At 38.1% G+C, this 24,985-nt stretch overlaps 1 protein-coding gene across 2 annotated transcripts; it reads right to left on the bottom strand.

Moving 5' to 3' along the window:
- Positions 1-901: 901 nt before the first annotated feature.
- Positions 902-23,593, bottom strand: LOC143038017 (biogenesis of lysosome-related organelles complex 1 subunit 2-like). Of its 2 annotated transcripts, none has more exons than XM_076206863.1 (3): positions 23,548-23,593; positions 5,523-5,789; positions 902-2,432 (listed from the first exon to the last, which is right to left on the bottom strand). In XM_076206863.1, exons 2-3 carry the CDS (start codon positions 5,757-5,759, stop codon positions 2,163-2,165), a joined length of 507 nt encoding a protein of 168 aa, XP_076062978.1. In that variant the 5' UTR covers positions 5,760-5,789; positions 23,548-23,593; the 3' UTR covers positions 902-2,162. The 2 variants fall into 2 exon arrangements, with proteins under 2 accessions (XP_076062978.1, XP_076062979.1); XM_076206864.1 differs by lacking the exon at positions 23,548-23,593 and adding an exon at positions 23,259-23,411.
- Positions 23,594-24,985: the final 1,392 nt, after the last annotated feature.

Genomic DNA, 24,985 nt, shown 5'->3' with positions numbered 1-24,985 from the left:
TATTTCATCCATTGTTGGCACTGATCTTGCGAATAGAATAGCTGAATGAAGATAAAGACTACATTTTGGGTCACATTAACTATAACACTCCCTTCCCGAATCTAAACAACCAGGCAGCGCTTGGTTGGTTCCAAAATCGTCATCAGTAACTCGCTAAACAATGGTTCAGAGCGTATTTTGGGACATTCTTCCTTGATGGAAGGAGTGATTGTGCCAACAGCATTGTACGGGGTAGAAACATGAAACATGAGAGAGAAAGAGAGAAGGAGTTTGAATGTGTTTGAGATGAAATTTCTGAGAAGTATGATAGGGGGTACTGGGCTAGATAGAGTGAGAAATGAGGTGAGAAGAAGAACAGGGGTGGAAAGGGAGCTGGGAGATAGGGTTGATGAAAAAGTATAAGGATGGTTTGGACACATGGAAAGAATGAGTGAAGAAAGATTAGTAAAAGAGATGTGGAAGGCAGAGATGGAAGGAGTGAAATGAGAGGGCGACCGAGGATGAGATGGATGGATGGGGTGAAAGGGGCATTACAAAAGAGAGGAATGTCTGTTGAGGAAGTGTTTGTATGAAAAAAAAATTGACCCCATTTTCTTCTTTTCTGCAGGAGGAGATGGAGAGGGGGGTCGCCTAATTAATGAAGCAGCCTTGCTGTGGCTGTGCTGTGTTTTGCGGCACTGCTTCCGACCCAGGGCAGTGGACAGGATGCAGGTATGACCCATCATCCAGGAGGTGCCAAGATAAGAGGGAGGGAGGAGGGTGGAGGGGAGTGGAATATGTAGGGAATGGAATGGGTGGGAGTGGTTTCTTTGGTATATGTGTGTATATATATATGTGTATATATTATATATATATATATATATATATATATATATATATATATAAATATACCAAAGAGGCACCCCCCCCCCGTGTAGGGGGGGGGGGGTTGCCTAGCTAAAGCATAGGCCCATGTTTCACCTATACAACACCATTTGTCATCACTTTGATCTTACCTCCTTATGGATGAAGGGTCATTCCTGTCTCTTGCCCATTGCTAAAGACAAAAGCAATCCAGCAAGACAAAGTACCTCCACAGTATCGACAACCACAGCTGGTTAACTTCCATTGCATCATTACATGGCGACCCTTTCACCTCACCCACTTGAGAAATTGGAGCAAACACAAAATTCCTTCATGCTGCATCAGTTTCTTGTTTATTCACAACCTCTCACACCTACCTCTTGTCCTCTGCTTGACAGATATTCTCCTTGTACCCAAGAGCCCCTTCACCCCATCCATCCCATTCTCATTCCTCCCCTATGTTCACTATCCACCTCTGCCTTCCACACTTTTTGCTAGTCTTTCTTCATTCATTCTTTCCATATAACCAAACTATCCCAGAATTCTTTGATCAATCCTATCTGCCAGCTCTGTTTCCACCCTAACTCTGCCTTCTCTTAATTTCTTACTCTATTCATCCTCACAACCCCAACTATAGTTCTTAAACAAGCTCTTATCTCCAACATATTTAGGGTTCTCCTTTCTCATTTCCTCAAATCCCAAGTCTGCCCCATACAGTGTTGCAGGTGCAACCAACCCCTCATTACTCTCTCTGCATTCATCCCCAGATAAACACCTCTCATGACACTTAAAACACTCATCCCCCCAGAACATTTACTTGCTTTCCTTACTCTACAATCAGCCTCCACCTTATCTCCAACTCAGTGCCACCCTCCCCTCTTGTTCACATTACAACCCAACTGCCCATGCCTACCTTCAGCTTCCTCCTCTCATATACCCTGTTATGTACAAAAAATATTGGAAATTTAACAATTCAGTGAAATGATCATGACTAGAGAACACCGACCTCAATCTGACCTTATATAAATTGGAATCATGTTAACAATGTGTGTAACCTTTGCACACTGAGCTTTGCACTCTCCTCAACTATGTGACACCTGGTTTGATACTTAATATTGTACATAAGGAAAGAAGTACTGGTGAATAGTTGGTAACACAATACAATACCTGGTTTGCCCTTAAATGGCTACTGGTGATTGCCAATTTACTTGTCTTCCCAACAACCACTAGTGACTGCCACTTATCTTGGCTGTTAGAATACATACTAGTACAGCATACACAACAATTTTGGCCAAAGCTCTGGCTTCATGCTTCCAATCTTATTTTTTCTCTAAACTCTTAAATTTAGCTTCAAGTCGTTTGGAATAGGCATCTAACTTATATGCTGCAGTTTCCAATTTGTTGACACTATCTTCAATTTGGTCAATCTGATCAAGGTAAGGTCTCAAGGCTTCATACTTTTCATTAAGTTCCTTTAAAGCCCTTCCAACACTACCTGCAATTTGTTGCATATCAGAATATTTTGCAATTGTTGCTTTGTTCATTTGTTCCAAGAGGGTGTAATCTTCCAGTACTGCAGACAGTTCACCCTAAAATATAAACACCTAGTAAATCATGAATCTTAAGAAATCAAACAATCCGTATAAAAATCTATTAATATTTGCACCTTAGAAATTAATCTACAATTATTCATTATGTATGATGATAAACACAGTGGTTAGAAAGAAAGTCAAGCATAAGTACACATGGGAGAGGATGGTGGATGGAAGGGTGGTAGATGGAAGGGTGGTGGATGGAAGGGTGGTTGATAAGGCATTAACCACTTCACTACGGGACTTAAATCTCGCGGGCAGCAGCCAATGCCAGCCGTACGACGTGTCGTAATAATACTCGCATCATAAAATATAGTCACGGCTTATATCGATCGTTCTCTCTTTCACCCGTGAATTTTGAAAACCACAGAGAATGGGATTAAGAGCAGATTAGGGAGAATGTAAAAACACAGGGGCGACTACAATAAATATAATCAAGACGCCGATATGGCAGCGTCGCGAATCCACTCCTCATGACGCCTACGTGTGTGGCACCGTATGGAAGGGGTTAATGGACTATGTAGTGGTATCCAGGAAAAGAGTAGGAAGAGTTCTGGATGTCCACGTTCTTAGGGGAGAGAGTGGGAGAATATCGGATAATTTTTTTGATGGAAGGTAAGCTGAGAGTGGAGAAAGAGGAAAAGGAAGGTTGAGAGATGCTTAGAACAAATTGTTTAAATGAGAAGGAAAAGGAGCAGGAGTAAAAGGAGAAACTTAGAGAAGTGTAGGAGGTGGTGAAAGATAAATTAGAAGTCTGAGTGGAAGAGGAATGGGGGTGTTTCAAAGAGGAAGTGACATGGTGTGCAAAGATGGTATGTGGAACAAGAACGATGGTAGGGAATAGAAGGAAGAGTAGGAAGTGGTGGGATGATGAAGTGAAGGAAGTAGAGAAGAAGTGAACATTCATGGACTGGTTGCAAAGACAAGAGAAAAATATGAGAGGTATAAAGAAAAAAGAAGAGAAGCAAAAAAGATAACAGAGGCAAATAGTAGAACAGATATAAAATGGGGAGGAGTATGACATAAATTTTTGAAAGCAATAAAAAGATGTTTTGGAAGGAAATTAAGACAGGAAAGGTGAGTCAAGTAGAGAAGAAAAGGTAAAAGGCACAGAATATTTTAGAAAGCTATTGAGTGTGGAGGATAGGGAGGGATTGGTGGTAGCACTGGAAGATGCAAAGAAAACAAAGTTGATGGGAGAGGAAAATGGAGAAGAAACAAAAGATGAGGTGCATATAGCTCTGAAAATTATGAGAGCAGGTACAACACTTGGGTTAGATGGGTGTCATGCAGAGTGTCTGAAGAAGGGAGGTACCATAATAGAGGACTGGCTAGTGAGGTTGTTTAGTGTGTGTCTCAGAAAGGGCAGAGTGCTGGAGGAGTGCCTGTATAGTTCTGATTTATAAAGGAAAAAGGGACAAATGTGAATGTAGTAGTTTCAGAGGGATCAATTTGTTGAGTGTAGTTGGGAAGGCTTATGGGAAGGTTTTTATTGGTGAGGAACAGTGTGGGTATAAAAAGGCAGAGGTTGCATGGATCAGATTTTTGTGGTAAGGCAGATATGTAAGAAAGCTTTAGGAAAATGTAAGGATTTTTGGGGGGGGGCTTTCTGGATTTGGGAAAGGTTTATGATAGGGTAGACAGGAAGGTACTGTGGAAGGTTTTGCAGATATAAGAGATTGGGGAAAAGCTGTTAAGGGTAGTCATGAATTTATATGAGAGTAGAGCCTGTGTTAGACTAGGAAATGGAGAGACTGAGCAGTTTAAGGTAAAGGTGGGACTGCATCAGGGATGGGACATATTGCCATAACTGTTCAATCTGTACATGGATGGAGTGGTGTGGGAGGTAAATGCAAAGGTAATGGGTAGGGGACTGGAGATGGTTAAAGAAAATGGAGGAAAGTGGGAGATAAGCCAGTTGTTTGCTGATGACATGGCACTTGTGGCAGGGTCAGAGGGGTTTAGGGAGTTGGTGATGGAATTTGGGAAGGTATACATTTGGAGAAAGTTGAAGGTAAATGTAAGTAAAAGTAAAGTGATGAGATGTACAAGGAGAGAGGATGGGAGTAAGATGGAAGTCTTAAAGGAGAGACCTTGGAGGAAGTGGATAACTTTAGGTATTTGGAGTCACATATGGCAGAAAAGGGAGGAGTGGAGGTAGAGGTAAATTATAGAATGAGAGATGCAAGTAACCTTGAGGGATTAGTGTCAAGAGAAATAGGCATTTGGGAATGGATGCAAAGTGGAGATTGTATGAAGGGGTGATTGTGCCCACAGCTTTGTATAGGGCAGAGGCTTGGAATTTAAGAGAGGCAGAGAGGAAAAGTTTTAACGTGTTTGAGATGAAATGTCTAAGAAGTAACGTAGGGGTTACTAAGTTGGATAGAGTGAGAAACAAGGTGGTGAAGAGAGTGGGAGTGGAAAAAGAGATGACAGATGGGGCTGATGAAAGAGTATTAGGATGGTTTGGACACATGGAAAGAGTGAGTGAAGAAAGATTACTGAAAGAGGTGTGGAAGGCAGGGGTTGGGGGAATGAATCTGAGGTGATGACTGAGGATGAGATGGATGGATGGGGTAAAGGGAGCAGTGAGAAAGAGGGAAATGTTAAGCAAGGAAGGAAGAAGGCAGGAGACAGGGATGAGTGGAGAGTGGCTGTGTATAGATGATACCTTTATGCAAGGAAGGGAGGGGTGGGGGGATGGAGGAGTTTGGAGTAGTCATGCATGAATGATATTCTGATACAACCTGAAGGGATTTCTCACTGTCTTCTCTTGTTCTGCATGAGGGGAGAGGGAGGGGGGGGGTTGCCAATGTAAAGTGGCCTTGCTGTGATTGTACTGTGTCTTGCTACATTGCTTCTGACCCAGGGCAGTGGGGAGGGTACAGAGATGACCTGTCATCCATGAGGAGCTAAGATGAGAGGGAGAAGGCCGTGTTGGAGGAGAGTGCAATGGATAGAAGTGGGTGCATGAATTTGAGTTGGCTACCTCCCTGTTAAGGGGGAAAAAGCTCTTGGTATATAGATATATAGACTATGTTATAATGAAATCATTCCATCAGTAAGTACCCACGTATTATATCATACCTGCAAGTAATTTGATGTATGAGAAAACATAAGAGTAGCTAAATGACTTAAATTTGGGTCATGAGGATCAAGAGCTTCAAAGCTGCTAGTACTGGTTGAAAGTGTTGGTCCTCGTTTTGGAGAACCAAAATCACTAAGGCGTTCCTCTTCATGACCTATTTCAGTCTCACTTTCACCACCACCACCAGATCCATGTGAGTTATCTGTGGCTGCTGCTGTGTGCTCACCCTCAGACATGGCTCTTTAATTGTTATACTTTATCAATGCCTGAAAAGATACAAAAAGAATTATAACATAGGTATCTCTCAGTGTAGATCCACAAACGAATGCAATATCCCCAAAAAAAATGTACTGTGATCAACATAAAATATGGTGCATCTATTTGGCAACATGACACAAATATGGTTGGACATATATACTAACTGACCTCCCCTTAATGATTTTAAAATAAAATTTGGGTGTTTTTGCCCAATAGTAGAGGTTAGCCATTCAATTTTAATTTCTCTGATTCATGGCTGTCAGGGATGTAATGTCAATATTTCTGAATTGAATTGTCTGCCATAGTTCATATATCAAGGTACATTTGTTTGGTTTTGGTAGCTATTTTGTAGTTGCTGTACTAGACTACAATTGTTGGGTCATCCACGTACGTGTGAGCTCAGACATTATGTTTGGGTATGATGTATTTACCTAGTTGTATTTTGCGGGAAGGGGAGCTATGCTCGTGGTGTCCCGCCTTTGTATCTCGTAGTGTCTAGTTTGCTTTTAAACTCATGAATGGTTTTTGCACATACTATTTCATTATCCAGTTTGTTCCAAGTGTCCACTACTCTATGTGGAAAACTGTTTTTCTTCAGTTCTCTTCTGTAGCTATGTTTTTTTATTTTCTTTCCATGTCCTCTAGTGGTTCTCTTGTCCCAGTTTCGTAAGTCCTCTCTATCGAGTATCTCTGTGCCTTTCATGATTCTGTAGATGGTCAGTAGGTCACCTCTCTCTCTTCTTTGCTCCACCGTCGGTAACTCCAGTTTAGCCAATCTCTCCTCATATGATAGGTTTGCAAGTGAAGGTGCCATTTTTGTTGCTGCTCTCTGGATTCTTTCTATTTTCTTTATATTCTTTTTGGTACTGTGTGACCACAATGTTGCCGCATACTCTAGTCTAGGCCTTAACAGTGTAACCAATATTTTTTTTTATCATGTCTTCGTCCAAGTATGCAAATACCACTTTTATTGATCTTAGCAAGTTGTAAGCCTCCCCAACAATTTTGTTAATCTGTTTATCATAGGACAAGTCGTTTGTGATAATTACCCCCAAATCATTTTTGGATCCTGCCTTCTTTATCTCATTGGTTCCAATTGTATATTTTCCTGATATTCTGTTTTTGCTTTTTCCAAACTCCATTATGCTACACTTCTTAGTATTAAAGTCCACTTCCCATTTCTGACTCCAGTTCCATACCTTATTCAGGTCTTCCTGCAGGCTTCACAGTCCTTATCAGTTTCTACTTTCCTTAACAGTTTGGCGTCATCGGCAAAGAAGCTCATGTAACATTTCACATCCTCGTCCATGTTATTCACATAAATAGCATACATTATTGGTGCCAATACAGATCTTTGCAGTACTCCACTGATCACTTCTTTCCAATCTGAATATTTTTCTCTGAGCACTACTCTCCTCTTTCTACCTGTCAGGAAGTCCTCCATCCATTTTAGTAGGTTCCCTTGTATTCCTATGTATTCCAGTTTTTTTTAGTAATTTTCTGTGTGGTACTTTGTCAAAAGCTTTTTGCAAGTCTAGGAAGGCACAATCAGCCCATCCATTTCTTTCTTGCACTATGTCTATTAGTCTTGTGTAGAAGCATATTAAGTTTGTGGTGCATGATCTTCCTTGTCTGCACCCAAATTGTCTTGGGTTTATTATGTTGTTGTCTTCCAGATGTTTTACCCATCTATTCTTGATGATTTTCTCACAAATTTTGGCTATAGTGCTTGTTAGTGATACTGGCCTATAGTTGGTGGGTTCTTCCTTACTGGAAAAATGCTAACATTGTACCAATATATAAAGGAGGAACCTTTATATATTGTTACAATGTTAGCATTTTTCCAGTCTTTAGGTATCTTTCCTTCTTTGAGTGAGCTATTTATCATGTTGTGTATTTTGTCCGTTAGTTCTTCTTTGCATTCCTTTAGAATCCAATTTCCAATACCATCCAGGCCACGTGATTTTCTGACGTCAAGTTTTGATAGGTGTTTTGATATTTCTTTTTGTGTTGTAAACTCACTCATGTGGGGAGATTGCTTGTTATTATCTTCGTCCCAATTTTGTGTTTTCTCTCTGGTGAAGACAGATTTAAAGTGATTGTTCATGACTTCGGCCATTTCTAATTCTTCTGTGTATTCTGTATTTCCTTGGCATAGTTTCACCATTTCCTGTTTGTTTTTAAGTTTACCATTCACATATCGATAGAATAGTTTGGGTTGATCTTTGCATTTATCTATAATACCCTTTTCATGGTTCCTTTTCTCCTCTCTTCTCACATTAACATACTCATTTCTATAGTTTATATAAATTTGCCATTTCCTAGATTTTTTATCTTTTCTCCACCTTTTCCAAGCTTTGTCCCTTCTGTCTTTTGCCTCACTGCATCTTTTGTTGAACCAACATTTGATGTACTCTCTCGCTTTTGTCATTGTAATTTTCCATCAAGAAATTCCATTTCTCATCCACTTTTGTCTCTTCCATATAGAATTTTTCCCAGTTTGCATTCCGGAAGAATATCTTTAGTTTTACAAAGTCCGTTTTGTTGTACATCAATCTTCCTTTCCTATGCTTTTCATTTCTCTCCATGTCTATTTCTTCCTTAAGTACAGTTTCGATGAGTATATGGTCACTCTTTCCAATTGGTATCTTGTAATGGATTTTGTCCACAATTTCAGGTTCTGTTGTAAATATTATATCTAGTTTCGACGGTTCTTCATTGCTTCTGTATCTGGTGTTTTCGCTGACCCATTGGGTCATTGTGTATTCCATGGTCATGTCCAGCAGTACATTACCCCACAAGTCGTCTCCTCCTTGCACTGTCATGTTATGCCAACAAATTTCTTTGCAAATGAAGTCCCCCATAATTACCAGATTACCAATGCCCATTAGTATCTCATTTAGTAATTTTCTTCTAGCATTTTTGTATGTTCGTTCTCTTTCCAAGCGTTCGTTTTTGGGGGCACATAGGTCACCACAAACTTTCTACTTTTCATATTCTTGCCTTCAACTTTTATCATGATCAGTTCAACATTACCTTTGCCCTCCACAATTTTTGTCACGTTTAAGTCTTTCTTGGCCAAGAACATGACTCCTCCTCCCTGTTTCTTGTCCCTGTTTTTCATCCAGTAATTATATAGTCCTTGTCCAATATCGATGGATGGTAAGAGGTCATTTGTGAATAGACAAAAACCTTAAAACACTAGACCTCACTTCGGATACACCTATATCCTTCATCCCAAGCATAAATTATTTGACAGTGAAAATAAACAAGAAACTAGATATATTAAAAACAGTAGCAATCATCGGTTTTGGCAAGAAGAAGGAAACACTAATAACAGAGCAATATAAAAATAACTTATAAGAGCTTGCATCAGAAAGTACATTGTTACTGCAGCTGAACCTTTTGCCTTTGCCCTATGTACTTAGACTATTGGGGCAAGTAACATTGCTGGAAATCGGAAAGGAGTGCAGGATTGAAACCCACAATCAAGTGGTGCAAGACCAGTACACTTCCATCACACTACCAAAGAACAATCCAAAATAAAATTTTAAGAATAAATGGATGAATAACCCCTATAAAACCTCTTCACTCAAAAGCCAATATTCTCTCCATAGAAACAGCATGGACCCCCCCCCCCACACACACACACACTGAGGTGATTACAAGTTGAGGGGCTTTGTAAGAGGCTGGTAGATTGAGGTAGACAAGTAGGTAGATAGAGGGGTAGGTGGCGAGAAATTCATTTTACGACACAAGATGTTTTGAAAACAATGGCCACTACGGAGTTGCAGAGTTGCATATTGTCGCTCACCACCCAATGTTTGTAAACACAAGCTAGGGTATCGATAGAGGTGCTGATGTTGTGAATTGTTAACGCTATGCCACTTTGCTCGGTAACAAGATTGCTTGCGTAAGCAGTATTGCTTGAGACAGTATAACTGCCTTTCTGATTGGAGAAAAGGATGGAGGAGGAGAGAAATTGTTGGTGCACGGAGGTAAAGTCATGCCCAGGGTGGCACCTATTTGTAACATTCAAAATTATTGGATGAATTAAATAGTGCTGTCAAAGCAGACTTGGCTTGGTGGGTGTAAAAGGATCCCAGGTGGGATTCCTCTGCTGTAATTAATACAAATAAGTTGTAGAAGTGTAATATAATTTGGAAGAAGAAAATTACGTTTAATTCACCCCATACTGATACTAAGTACTTGACTAAATAGGACGAAAGAGGTATGGGGCCTACAGATGAGCGACTTACAATCATAAAATGATAAAAAGAAAGTAGAGTGAATGAAGATATATACCACAGAAGGAACAGTTAACAGAATTAAATCCAGTAATTAAGGACAGAAGGGAACTGAAGGTGTTAGTAACAAAAGAGTTAACAGTGGTGGTGCGAGGGGAACCTCCTCCAAAGTGATTATACAAGACTGAGGTAAAAGTGAATGGGTACACCAATTGACTTTCAAAACAGTGCTTGCACCACAACCCCGCAGTGTACAACTACAACCATGCATATTTTAAATTCAAGGACAAGGAGTCTTCATACTAAGAGTGGAATGAGGTGATCTTCAAGGCAATCTACAAGGGGATCATCTACAAGACAATCTACAAAGCAGGGAATGAGTCACTACAAAGCAGCAGTGAACAACGACTGACGAGGAACGACGAGGTTGACATATGTAAGGAAAACTGAAGGTATGAATAACACTGTCTTGTGTCATGAGGTTCATGCCTCAAATATAAACATACTCAAATTCACCAGTGATGAAAACACCTTAGGAGTTAATAAGTTTCTTAACATGATAGATACCTTAATTGTAAGCAAAAATATAACAGATGAAAAAAGAATTTGAACAGAGTTAGAAGCCCATCAAAGGATACTAGAATTGTATGTTACAATTGTGATACTTGGAGGCATAAAGCACAAGACTGTTATTATGGAACTATATGTAGGAATTGCAAATATATGAGGGTCATAATGAAAACAGTTGTAGAAACCCACTTTTCTGTATCATCAAATGATAGGACACAGAACACATGAATGGAGAAATTTCCGTATGCATCTCGAAACAAGAGGAAAACCCCAAGACACAGAATAAACCAATACTACAGAATTTCCCATATATATACAAATAGACAGTATTGTGTTAAGAATAAGAGTGATAGAAGGGTGAAAGAAAACTCCCAACATCAAAGATAGTTATAAACTGACAATTACAATTGGAAGGACTTCTGTAGGATATCTCATTATTGGTAGAGTGTTCAATAAACCTATTCAAATATTTATTGATACAGGATCTGTAGTTAATGTTATAACTAGTAGAGTTTTAAACCAGTTGAAACCAGGAGTGAAAATCTTGGAACCAATCCATTATTCATTGCAAGGAGTAACTGGAAATCAGTTAAAAACATTAGGTAAGGTTGAACTAGAAGTCATCTTATATACAAATGAACATTTGCACATTCCAGTGATAGTTGTAGAAGAATCTGTTTTTCTAGATTTATTGATAGGATTTGCAACTATGAGAAAAGAGAACATGGTCATATGTCCTGCTGATTTAGGGATCTTAGTGAAATCACAGTTAATCCCATTTTTAAATCAACCAGACTTAAGACCAGTGACAGGAATCAAAGAATCCCTAGAAATAGATAGGAAAGATAACATTTTTATTTTAGATAATGAGGCTGAGCAGTCCAGACCAACAGAAAGTAAAGCCACATATAGTAAACCCAACTCAGATGTTCAACAAATCCAAGAAATTATTAATTCATCAACTACAAATGAAGCCTTGCAAATTGTGGATGGTGGCATAATAAAGTAGACATTATTACACTCCAGAGCAATTAACAGGGTAGCAGTGCAGTTGAAAGGAGTCACTGTAGACTGAAATTTTAACCATCCCAGAATCAATTAGATTAAAAGGTTTGAAATTGGACTCAGATGTTTATAAGTCAAATAAGAACATGGTAGAAATATTAATGATTAATACTTTGAATAAAGATATAGTCTTAAGGAAAGGTACACAAATAAGATGTTTTCAGGTGTGTACAAAACATCGTAGGAAAAATAATGGAAACTATCATCAGAGATGCTATCAAACATCATTTAGAAAGTAACCATTTGATAAATGATAGCCAGCATGGTTTCAGACGGAAACGTTCTTGCGTGACTTACTCGAATTCTACAACACAGTTATCTCGAATTATGACAAAAGAAACAATATAGATTTAATACATCTAGACTTTGCAAAAGCTTTTGATACCGTCCTACATGAAAGACTACTTACTAAATCAGCTTTACATGGAATAAGTGGTAGCCTATTAGGTTGGACTAGTAATTGGTTGAATGGTCAAAAACAGAGAGTTGTTTTAAATGGAAAAACTTCTAGATGGAAAAATGTTACAAGTGGAGTTCCTCAGGGTTCCATTCTTGGGCCACTTCTATTCATAGTATATATAAATGATATAGACCATGGACTAAAATCTACTGTTTCCAAATTTGCTGATGATACAAAACTGTGCGGAATGGCAAATGATCACTTAAACCAATTATTCAAGAAGATTTAGATAAATTACAGCAATGGTCTGAAAAGTGGCTAATGAAATTTAACACAAGTAAATGCAAGGTAATGCACATAGGTAAAAATAACAGTAAGTACGATTACAAGTTATTTGGAAATTCATTAACAAAAGTGGATAGTGAAAAAGATCTCGGCATAATTAACAGTAATGACCTCAAATCATCCAAGCAGTGTATTTCAGCCTCTGAGAAAGCAAATAAGATTCTAGGACTGATTGCACGATCTTTTGATTTCAAAGGTCCATCACTCATTAATAAGCTATATAAATTGTTAGTTCGTCCACATTTGGAATATGCTGTTTCTGTATGGTCACCGAATCTCATTAAAGACATTGACAGACTGGAAAAAGTACAACGGCGAGCCACACAACTGATTCAAAATATAAAAAATAAATCATACGAAAATCGACTAAAACATATGAATCTGTTTTCCCTAAAAAAGCGTAGACTCAGAGGTGACTTGATACAGGTTTTTAAGATTCTAAAGGGAATTGACATCAAAAGTGACAAAATTTTCACCCTGAATGAGAATCCGACAAGAAACAATGGTCTCAAACTGTCCAGAAATAGATTCAATTTGGAAGTAGGTAGAAACAACTTTGCCAACCGTGTAGTTAATGAATGGAATAAACTTCCTGCACAGGTAGTACAATGTAGTTCAGCTCGAAGCTTTAAGAATCATTTAGATAAACACCTAAGCAAGATGCTGTAATGATTATAATTTATTTTATATTATTTGTTTTTGTTTTATCATTTGTCTGTTTGATTTTCATTTATTATTAGTTATATGTCAATTTATTACTATTTACCTGTTTGTTTATTATTTATCTTTGTTATTCACATTATTATAGTTTTTATTTATTATTTTATTATTATTATGATTTTTTCGCATCTGACCTAGATATGGACCAAAAGGTCTCCTGTCGGCATGCTCCGCCTTTAATCATTTGTACTGAGGTGGAATTACCAATTTCATCAATCTGTTCAGTTCAGGAAGAAACAGAGTTGGGAAAGAAATACAAGAATCAACTAGAACCTACTAGTTACCCTGAGTTGGATATAAGTTTAGTTGCTTTACTCGTGAAGCACAATAAAACAATTGCTTTGCCAGGGGACGCCTCAGGCAAAACAATTGCTTTAAAACATCAGATTAGATTAAACCAGGGACTCAACCCATTTATATTCCTGCCTACAGAGTTCCTCATTCTAAACTAGCCATTGTAGATAAACTGATCACTGAAAGTGAGTGGAACTTCCCTTTGATTCTGGTGCCAAAATTAGATGGTACTATGTGCCCAGTTATTGATTATAGGAAATTGAATAAGCATACCATACGTGACCGGTTACCATTATCAGTTATAGGGGACATTTTTAGAAGTTTGGGAAATGAGAATAGATAGCACTATAGATATCAAATCTACTTTTTGTCAAATAGAGTTGCATGAAGACTCACAAGAGTTCACAGCATTTTCTACTCCAACGGGACATTATAAGTTCAAAAGAATGACATTTGAGTTATGTTATAGTCCATTAACTTACATAAATTTAATGCATACAATTCTAGATGGTTTGTTAGGAAACACTGTCGTGTATTTCTAGATATTTTAATGGTTTCCCAGATAGCGGCTGAGCACTTTAAGAAATTAGATTTGGTATTCTCAAGACTAGTTGAAGTAGGATTGAAAGTGAAACTTGAAAAATGTAAATTCTTGAAGGATAGTGTTATTTATTTGGGACATAAGATAGACAGGCATGGACTTGGTACAGTGAATTCAAAGGTTGAAGCAATAAAGAATTTTCCAGTTCCAAACAATGTAGAAAAAGAAGTTTCTTGGGATTGACAGGATATTATAGAAAATTTATTCAGCAATATGCTGACATTGCTAATCAATAAAGTTTTTTGTTGAGGAAGGACTCAAAGTTCATGTGGGGACCTGCACAACAGCAAGCTTTTGACAAGTTGAAGGATAAACTTATGAGTTCTCCAGTTTTAATATTTCCAGACTATGATAAAGAATTCATTCTTTGTACTGATGCATCTGACATAGGGTTAGGAGGCATACTTATGCAAGAGAGAAATGGAACTTTGAAACCAATAGCTTACACATCTAGACTTTGAAATAGCACAGAGAAACTACTCTATAACAGAAAGAGAAACGTTAACAGTGATATATTCATTAGAAAATCTTAGAGATATGATATTGGGATATCCAGTCAGAGTGTGGACTGATCATACAGCTATTCATAATTTATTTAAACATAAGAATCTTAGGGGCAGACTAGCTAGATGGTTTGCAGTACTTCAGTGCTATGAAGTTAAGTTTGAATATATTCCGGGTAGAAAGAATGTTGCAGCAGATGCACTTTCTAGAAACATTAGCCAACCAACGACAGGGTTGATTAATTTTGTTTATAGTATAGATGAATTAGTAACTTTAGATGAGGAAATGCTAATAAGAGAACAGAGGGATGATAAGACAATGAGACTCATTAGCCAAGTATTTGATGAGCCCAAGAGGAAATCCTCCAAAACTACCAAAAGGGTATAAGATAGAGGAATTTCATTTGACTAATGGACTTTTGTATAGAAAAACAGTTGTAAGTGGGAAAGATATTTCTAGAGGCCCAGTAAATCAGTTGGTAATACCACAAACTCTTGTAAAAGAGATATTGAAGTTACTTCATGATAGTGATTGTAGTTCACATCCAGGGAAGGATAAAACTTATAGACAAGCACAACTTAAATACTTTTGGCCAGGTATGAAGAAAGATATATATGATTATATAGAAAATTGTTTGAAATGTGTTAAGGTGAAAGGAAATACACCAAAACCTGCTCCTATGTTAACATATCCCATTCCACAGAAACCTTGGGAAAGAGTTCACATAGATACATTGGAGTTACCTATGTCTGAGAGTGGATATATGTATTTGTTGCCATTGATTATTTTTCAAGATTTTGCATTTTACAACCCATTCGAAATAAGAATGCTGAAACTATTGCTTCAGTACTCTATGAACAGATAAAAAGTAATTTCACTTCACCTAAGATCTTAGTTTCAGATAATGGAACTGAATTTAATAACAAATTCTTGGAAAATTTATGTAGTTTATCTAAGATCAAGAAAGTAAATATTTTAGTGAATCATCCACAAAGTAATGGAGTTGTAGAGAGGTTAAGTAAGAAAATTATTACATGTCTTAGAAGTATGATAAGTCCTCATAGTACAACTTGGGATACTTGGATTCCTTGTGTTAAATGTACTCTGAAATATCAAATTAACATAACAACAGATGAAACACCTCATTTTATTTTTGGGGAAGACAAAACTCTTCCATATAAAATCTTGATAGCAGAGCAGAAACCTGTGTATAATATAGATGATTATATCTCAAATAGGATAAATACTTTTCAAAGTATTCATCAAAGAGTTAGAAAACATATGCAGAAGTATTCACATGGGAGGAAAAAGCAACAAAACAAAATAGCACATACATATACCAAAGCTTTTTCCCCCTCACAAGGGAGGTAGCCAAAAAGAAAAAGGCATAAAAACCATTCCCACCCATTCCATCCCTGAATACATTCCACTCCCCTCCACCCTCCCTCTTATCTTGGCACCTCCCGGATGACGGGTCATCCCTGCATCTTGTCCACTTCCTTGGGTCAGAGGCAGTTGCAAGACACAGCACATTCACAGCAAGGCCGCTTCATTAAATCGGCGACGTCTCCTCTCCGTCCCCTCATGCAGAAAAGGAGAAGACGGGGAGAAATCCCTTCAGGCTCCGTCAAATTTTTCTCACACATACTACCTCACCCCCCATCCCCCCACCCATTCCACCTCATGCATCACAACATCATCCATATACAACCATTCTCCATTCACCCGTCTTCTGTCCTCACTCGTCCTTCCTCAACTGACATTCCCCTCTTCCCCCAAAGCCCCTTTCACGCCATCCATCCATCTCATCCTAGGTTGCCCCCTCATGTTCACTCCCTCCACATCTGCCTTCCATACCTCTTTTACTAGTCTTTCTTCACTCATGCTTTCCATGTGTCCAAACCATCCCAATACTTTTTCATCCACCCTATCTCCCAACTTCCTTACCACCCCTCTTCTCCCCCTCACCTCCTCATTTCTCACTCTATCCAGCCTAGTAACCCCTATCATACTTCTCAGACACCTCATCTTATGCTCCATGTTTCTGCCCCATATAGTGCTGATGGCACAATCACTCCTTCATACTATCTCCTCTTAGCATCCATTCCCAAATGTCTATTCCTCATTACACTTTTGAATCCACCAAGGCATTTACTCGCTTCTCTCAATCTACATTCTACCTCCACATCTGCCTTCCATACCTCTTTTACTAGTCTTTCTTCACTCATTCTTTCCGTGTGTCCACACCATCCTAATACTTTTTCATCAACCCTATCTCCCAACTCCCTTACCACCCCTCTTCTCCTCCTCACCTCCTCATTTCTCACTCTATCTAGCCTAGTAACCCCCATCATACTTCTCAGACACCTCATCTCAAACACATTCAAACTCCTTCTCTCTTCCTCTCTTATGTTCCATGTTTCTGCCCCATACAGTGCTGTTGGCACAGTCACTCCTTCATACAGTCTCCTCTTAGCATCCATTCCCAGATGTCTATTCCTCATTACACTTTTTAATCCACCAAGGCATTTACTCGCTTCTCTCAATCTACATTCTACCTCCACCTTCACTCCACCTTTTCCTGCCACATTTGCACCCAAGTATCTAAAACTATCCACTTCCTCCAGTCGCTCTCCCTTAATGCTCACTTCCAGTCTACTGCCACTTTCACCTCTTGTACATCTCATCACCTTACTTTTATCCACATTTATCTTCAGCTTTCTTCTATCACACACTCTCCCAAACTCTGTCACCAACTTCCTCAATCCCTCCTCCGACCCTGCCACAAGTGCAGTGTCGTCCACAAACAACAGCTGGCCCACATCTCACTTTTCTCCATTTTCTTTAACCATCTCCAATCCCTGGCCCACTACCCTTGCATTTACCTCTCACACTACCCCATCCATGTATAAGTTGAACAGCCAGGGCGACATAACGCATCCTTGATGAAGTCCCACCTTTACCTCGAACCACTCACTCTCTCCATTTCTAATCCTGACACAAGCTCTACTACTCTCATAAAAACTCTTGACAGCTCCTAGAAGCTTTCCTCCTATCCCTTAAATCCGCAAAACCTCCCACAGTGCCTTTCTGTCTACCCTATCATAAGCCTTTTCCAGATCAATAAAAGCCCAAAATACATCCTTCCCCTTTCCTATAGCTTTCTCACATATTTGTCTTACCACAAAGATCTGATCTACACAACCTCTACCCATCCTAAATCCACACTGTTCCTCACCAATTACTCCCTCTGTTCCTCTCCTAATCCTCTCAATAAATATCCTCCCATAAGCCTTCCCAACTACAATTAACAAGCTAATCCTTCTGAAACTACTACCGTATTTTCCGGCTTAAAATGAGCATCGGGTTATAATGCGCACCCATGCACTTCGTTATCTCAGTACACATATAGCGCGCACCGACGTATAACGCGCATGCCCGATCGTAAGAAAAAGTCGGAACTACATGTACCGGTATATGACTCATGTTGTGCGTTGGTCCTTTATTACCTTGTAGCTTAAATAGTTTGTAGGAAATATGATCTAAAAAAAGTTTATTGAAAGTAAAATATACAGAAAAATTTCGGGATTTTTACAGAAAATTTTCATTTTATATCTTGAGGAAATAATTCGTCTTTACCATTTTTTATTTAATACTGAAACAAACTACAGACTGTTTCATTTTAGCTTTGAACCTGCAATGACAGTGGTGAAATAGGACAGTCTCTCATCGAGGTGACGTTTAGTTAATATAACTCCCGGAAGAGAGTGTTGTAGTCAGGTGTTTGACATGAGTTTATGAACAGGCGCAACGGAATTTCTACCATACCTAAAGTGAAGCAACAAAGCCAACATAAAGATTCAAACTAGGATGCTGTGAACATGGGCAAATATCACGAATATTGATCATGTTTCGTGGTGTTTAGGCCTAAACATGAAAAATAAGATTTGATAGATACCTGCCTATACCAAATATTTATAAAGCCCATGCTGGCATATTCTTTCATGTCACCATGGCTGTTCTTCTTGTTCTCACGGAACGTCATGGAGAAGTGTGCCGTCCCGACTTTGTGATGGCCAACATCGTCACATTGTTGTGAAAAAAATCACCGGTACACACACAGCCGCAGAATTTTCATCGTAGGCCGTAGATAATGCGCACCACCGGATAACGCGCACCCCCAATTTTTAGGCCCTTCCAACGGAAAAAAGTCGCGCACTATACGCCGGAAAATACGGTACATTCACACTTGTCCCCTTTTCCCTTGTAAAGTGGAACTATACAGGCACTTCTCCAGTCCTCCGGCACTCTACCCTCTCTCCAGCAAACATTAAATAACCTCACCAGCCAGTCCACCATCACTGAATCTTTTTTCTAGACATTCTGCATGGCATTCATCCAGACCAGGTGCCTTACCTGCTTTCATCATCTTAACAACTGCCTTCACTTCATCCTTCCTTATTTCCCCTCCCTTTTCCTCACTCATCACAGTCATTTTCTTAGCATTTCCCACTGCAGCTATCTTACTCTCCCTATCCTCCTTCACATTTAGCAACTCCCTAAAATATTCTGCCCATCTTCCCTTTACTGCCTTCTCTTCCATTACCATCTCTCCATCTGCACCTTTTACCTTTTCTTCTTTTCTTCTCTTTTCTTTATCTAACATTACATTATATGTGTTGCAAATTATTTGGTTTATGCTTTGTTGTTTCTGACAAGTATGTTATTCACAATTTTTCTGCTTGAATTGTTAACCTCTTCACTCCGGGGCACATCGCATGTCTGGCAGCATTAGCTGCCCGACGTGCGATGTTGCGTCATAATAATCGCATTATAAAAAATCAAGTCAGTGCTCAATCGTTCGTTCTCTTTCACCCGTGTATTTTGATAACCATAGAAAATTGATGAAGCCAGTTTAGAGAGAATGGAAATTATGTAGGTATGACTGCAATAAATATAATCAAGATGCCGATGTCGGCATCATCTAGTACCCACATGCTCCTCATGCTGCCTACATAGGTGTCACCGTATGGAAGTGGTTAATGACATGCACTTTGCAGGGGTTGCTTGTTTCTTTGAAATATATATGTTTGACATGTTTTACTGATACCATTTAACCAGTTTATGCAAGGGTAGTTTAAATATTTAGCTTCTTGTACCCTTAACCTTTGATTTAATGGACAAATGCATGCAGACCCTTGTCCGTTATTTGTAAAAGTCCGTTATTTGAAAATCAGGTCTGTCCATTACCAATACTGGATACCGGATATAAGTCTGTTACGTAGAGAATTGTCCATTAGGTTTCGGCGTTCACATACGTATTAGATATGTAATAAAAAGCTACAGTACATATGTATAATGATATACATTACATATAAAGTATAAATTGAACCATTTCTTACCTTAAATCTAGTTACTGTTATTTACATATGTACAGTACAGGATCTCCATTGGATTAGTGGTATCGGACAAATGTTCATTTTACAGATTTTGTTCGGTACTATTTGACCGTTCCTACCGGACCCCTATCGGACAAATTTTCATTTTACGGACTTTGTCTGGTACTATTTGACCATTACTACCAGACACCTATCGGGCAAATTTTCATTTTACGGACTTTGTCCAGTATTTGACTGTTACTACCGGGCACCTATCGGACAAATTTTCATTTTATGGACTTTGTCTAAAATTTCACTGTTACTACAGCACACACTTTTTCGTCCGCTAAATCTAAAGTCCGCAAATTTAAGGTCCACTAAAATCAAGGGTTGAGTGTATGTGATAATTTCCAAGTATATATTAGCGAGCCCTGTAAGAGGGTAGTTGAAATAATTGGTTGGGACAACCAAGGGTAGCTGCCAAGCCCTGTAAGAGGCTGGTAGATTGACGTAGACAAGTAGGTAGGGGTAGGTGCTGAGAAATTCATTTTATGACTTTAGATGTTGCAGAGTTGCATATTCTTGCTCACCGCCCAATGTTTGTAAACACAAGCTGGGGTATCGATAGAGGTGATGTTGCAAATTGTTAACAAAATGCCACTTCGCTTCATAACAAGATTGCTTGCATAAGTAGTATTGCTTGAGACAGTATAACAGCCTTTCTGATTGGAGAAAAGGGTGGAGGAGGAGAGAAGTTATTGGTGCACGGAGGTAAAGTCATGCCCTTAACCACTTCACTCCGGGCCAAAATCTCGCGGGCAGCATTAGCTGCCAGACGTACGATGTTGCAAAATAATACTCACATCATAAAAAATAGTCACCGCTTATATCGATCGTTCTCTCTTTCACCCGTGAATTTTGATAACCATAGATAATGTGATGAAGCCAGTTTAGAGAGTATGTCAATTTATAGTTTCACCCAACCATAGAATTTGATATGTGGCTTATGTGTTTCTGGTGAGAAATGTGATATGAACGATGGTGTACATCATTTCCGTCACAAATGCGTACTTTGGAAGTAATTAAGTATTGAAGTTATGCACTTAAAACTACATCTCCCAAACGATGTGGGGGGACGTGTGGGAAATGGGGGTTTTTGGGTGGGGAAGATTAATCAATGGAGTCATGCGCTTTGCCAAACAGGTGTAAAATGAAGAAGACTAAAGAAACGAAAAAAAAAAATATATATATATATATATATTGGCGGATACCGCACGTGGCGCCATGTTTGTTTACTAACGATTGTAAGTATTTGTGAGTAGAAGCGCTAGATTTAGGGAAGATGCTCTCGCAAGACTTGGTGACCGTAAACTAAACTAACCTAACCGAGGTAATATTAGTTTACGGTTAGGAAGTCTAGCATGGCTGGAGTGAACTTTGCTAAGTGTAACAGAGCTAGCGAGACCTTTTTGGAATCATTGGTAAAAACAAAGATGGCTACCGCTGGACTCTGGCCGTAAAATGTGATTTTTTTTTTTTTTTTATATTTAAAGTGTTTTTGTTCATTTTATACCTGCTTTGCAATGCACATTACTCAATTTATTAGTCTTCCCCACCCAAAAACCCCGATTTCCCACACATCATTCGGGAGATGTACAGTAGGCATAAGTGCATAATTTCAATATTTAATTACTTCAAAAGTATGCATTTGCGACGGAAATGATGTACACCATCGTTCATATCACAACATTTCTCACCAGCAACACATAAGCCACATATCAAATTCTATGCTTGGGTGAAACTGTAAATTGTCCCAGGAACGTTCCTTCTATTTTTCTAATACTTTTTATACTATATATATAGTGTAGGTGTGCACTTCTAAAAAAAAATAGCCTATCATTATGATTTCTTGTGGAAAATCTGCAAGAAACAACTTTTTTCTGCCTTAACCATATTGTTAATGACATGTTGGACTGACACCAATATCACTATAAAATTAATAACTAAATAAATCAATTTAATCCCAGCCAATTGTTAGCAGTATATCTTGACTAAATTACTATAACCAATGAAACATCACCTAGCCTTTTTTTACACCAAGAATTTAGTCATACAGTGAAAACAGTATGTCATACTATGGAACTCACTACCTGTGTCCATTAAGGAGTCAAATAGCAAGGTTACCTTCAAGAAAAAAGTCAAGGGTTACTATATGTCTCAGCTATGGACAGAGAACAGCCTTGATTTTGTGTACTACTAGCTTAGTGAAGGATACCTGATTCCATGAGTAATACCATCCAAATCTGCGTTCACTCATAACTGTTCTGACCCCCCCCTTTTTTTTTGTTCTTCAGAAGTTTAGTTTAGTATAATAATGATTGATGTTTACAAATTGGCTTCCACCTTTGTTTTGCCAGTCATAATATGGAATATGTCTCAGGTAGGGTCCGAGAACAGTTATGATCTGACCTTTTTTCCTCATTCTCCTTGTTGTTTTACTCATTCGAGTACTGGTCCCCTGTACCCTACCTCTGGTGCTTCAGATTATAATGTACTACTCCCTAGACCTAGTGCTCATACTAATTGCCCAATCCGTCCTGAGATTCAGGTTAAATGTTAGATTTAATTAATAGGTGACCCTAGCTGCAGTGTAGCATTCACTATAACTACATGTTGTTACAGATGTAGAATATTGTAGTATATCATTAATGGTACTACTCTGATATAGTACTCACTCATACATGTTGATACAGCTGTAGAATTATGCAGTATATCATTAATGGTACTACTCTGATATAGTACTCACTCATACTATTTTGTTACAGCTTAACATTATTTTGCTGTTCCTTTGCTTAATGCAATGTTCCTTTTTGTGTTGGTGCTCAAATTTTTGGTCTCAATATTCCTATGTGTACAAACATTTTAGTAATATTAGCAAAACTATAACAATGTTTATGTGTCATATATGTACTGACTGGTTTTACTCATGATTGTCACTGGTCCCCTTAACCCCCTACGTATGTTGTCTGTGTGACTTAGTGTAGAATAACAATCTGATGAGGACCACAATGGAAATAAGCGTACATGCTTTTTGAGTTATCCTTGGCAATTTGCATATATTATTCCGAACTATGTGTTCTTGTCATTATTTGCACTTCATGTACATTGATTCATTGCCAAATAAAGTCTATCTATCTATCTATCTACTGACTACCATTCAGTGAGATTAGTAACCAACATAAACTGCATCATCTGATTGACAGATGTGGACTTTTTTTTTTTTTTTTTTTAATAGAATTTCGCACTCCAACCCCTTCTGTACTGAGTGGTACTATTATTTCCATTATCCTTACCACCAGACTATTCAGCCTCCATGGCACCCACTGGGTAGTACAAGGTGTTAAATGAGAGAGTAAGTAGCTTTAGGTCTCTCATGAAACTGTTGTGTACATCATTCCCACGATGATAGAATACTACATTTTCTATTATACACGTTCACCTACAAAAGAGGGTATCCCTTGTCCTTATTCCAACTAGAGTTAAAAACCTGCTCAATAATGGAACCTAGTAAGCAACATATATAACAAACAACAAGCGTCTCGTACAAAATTCACGATTATAAAGGTTTCATATTACACGTACTTCCTTTCCACTACGTTATTTTCGGTTTGTTTACATGGCGTCGAGAACGGAGAGAGACACAATCACAAGTGGAAGAAAATATATTCTAAGAATTGGTTACAAAATATGAATTAACAATGTGATAGTGAATGGTTACTGTGATAAAAGAAAATAATGAAAATGTTATAGTCTTCTGATACACCCATCTTCTGACAATGTCTTCTAAAATTAGACATTTAGTCTTCTGATGTTCATTAGAATCAAATAAGTTAGGAATTTATTCCATGTGATACATTTATATTTAAAGGCATATCGATCTATGATACATGTTTTGGGCGGTCTCACTAATTGCCGAGAAAACAGAGAAAAGCCGAACAATACAACAAAACCCAAACAAGGGCGGGTTTTGCTCAAATGCACATTTCTATACATGTATGGTTGCATATAGTTGAATTATTTAAACTTTTTTCTAATGTGTGATTTTCATGTAATTTGACCAAAGAGTTATTTTAGTCTCTGCAGTATGACCGACCACAGCTACATATACCGTAACAAATTAGCATATGGTTGCATTATTTGAACTATTTTCTTTAAAAGGTGTGATTTTCATGTAATTTGATCAAAGAGAAGTAACGTAACGTAACGTAACGTAACTCTGCAAAATTACCGACCCCAGCTACGATTCGTGGTTACCGCTAGCCTGCCATCTATGTTCTGCGAATGCAGATCATCACTGAGCGTCAGAGTTGCCAGATTGGCGTTTTTAATGCCAAATTTTGTATTTTTGGAATGTTTTTACTGTGTTTGGCAGGAAAATTTGTTGGGTGGCATTTTTGGGGGGCGTTTTATACCCGGTCGTGATTAGAGATCATTCTTTTACTTATATCAAGAATTAAATGATGATGTATATGAATGATATAAATTTATCTTGGTTATATCATGCGGGAAATGTTGCAAAGATTTTGTGCCTAGCCAAAGGATGTTTCAGCTCTTCTTTAGTGAAAATATGTAAGAACGGAGTAGTGCATCAAACATTTCTAAATCTGATGATGCTTTTGATTATATTTAGACACAATAGAAAAGTCACATGTATTTGTTATTCATGTATGTCAGAGTCTCTAGGAGGTTGTTTAATAAACTGGTTTAATTTATTGTAGAGGGTACTAAAAAGTTTACTTAGGAACTTAAACGTAATGTATGGAGTAATACATTATATTTTAGTTATTAGTATTTTTTTCTTTCTCACATAATACAGAGTATAATATATTTTATTTTGGAAGTTCATATCTTTCTTTCCTTTTCACACACAGTCTTGAAAGTAGATTTATTTCAGAGGATGGTGGTATATTACAGTACCACTAGAATTAAATTATGGTGTACATGAGTGATATAAATTGATCTTGGTCATATCATGTGACATTGTTTTATATTGGCTAGTCAACAGTAGAATTTTTTTTTT

The sequence above is a fragment of the Oratosquilla oratoria genome, chromosome 23, assembly GCF_046742065.1.
Source record: "Oratosquilla oratoria isolate Oo_2021 chromosome 23, ASM4674206v1, whole genome shotgun sequence".
In the NCBI taxonomy this organism is placed as follows: Eukaryota; Metazoa; Arthropoda; class Malacostraca; order Stomatopoda; family Squillidae; genus Oratosquilla; species Oratosquilla oratoria.
This window is presented reverse-complemented; position numbering and strand designations above follow the sequence as displayed.

Bases quoted from the DNA above. Each gene is read 5' to 3' on its own strand.
- LOC143038017 (XM_076206863.1), bottom strand. From the start codon at position 5,759: ATGTCTGAGGGTGAGCACACAGCAGCAGCCACAGATAACTCACATGGA. The intron at 2,433-5,522 runs GTATGATATAAT...TTTATATTTTAG, and splicing joins ATACATCAAATTACTTGCAG to GGTGAACTGTCTGCAGTACT.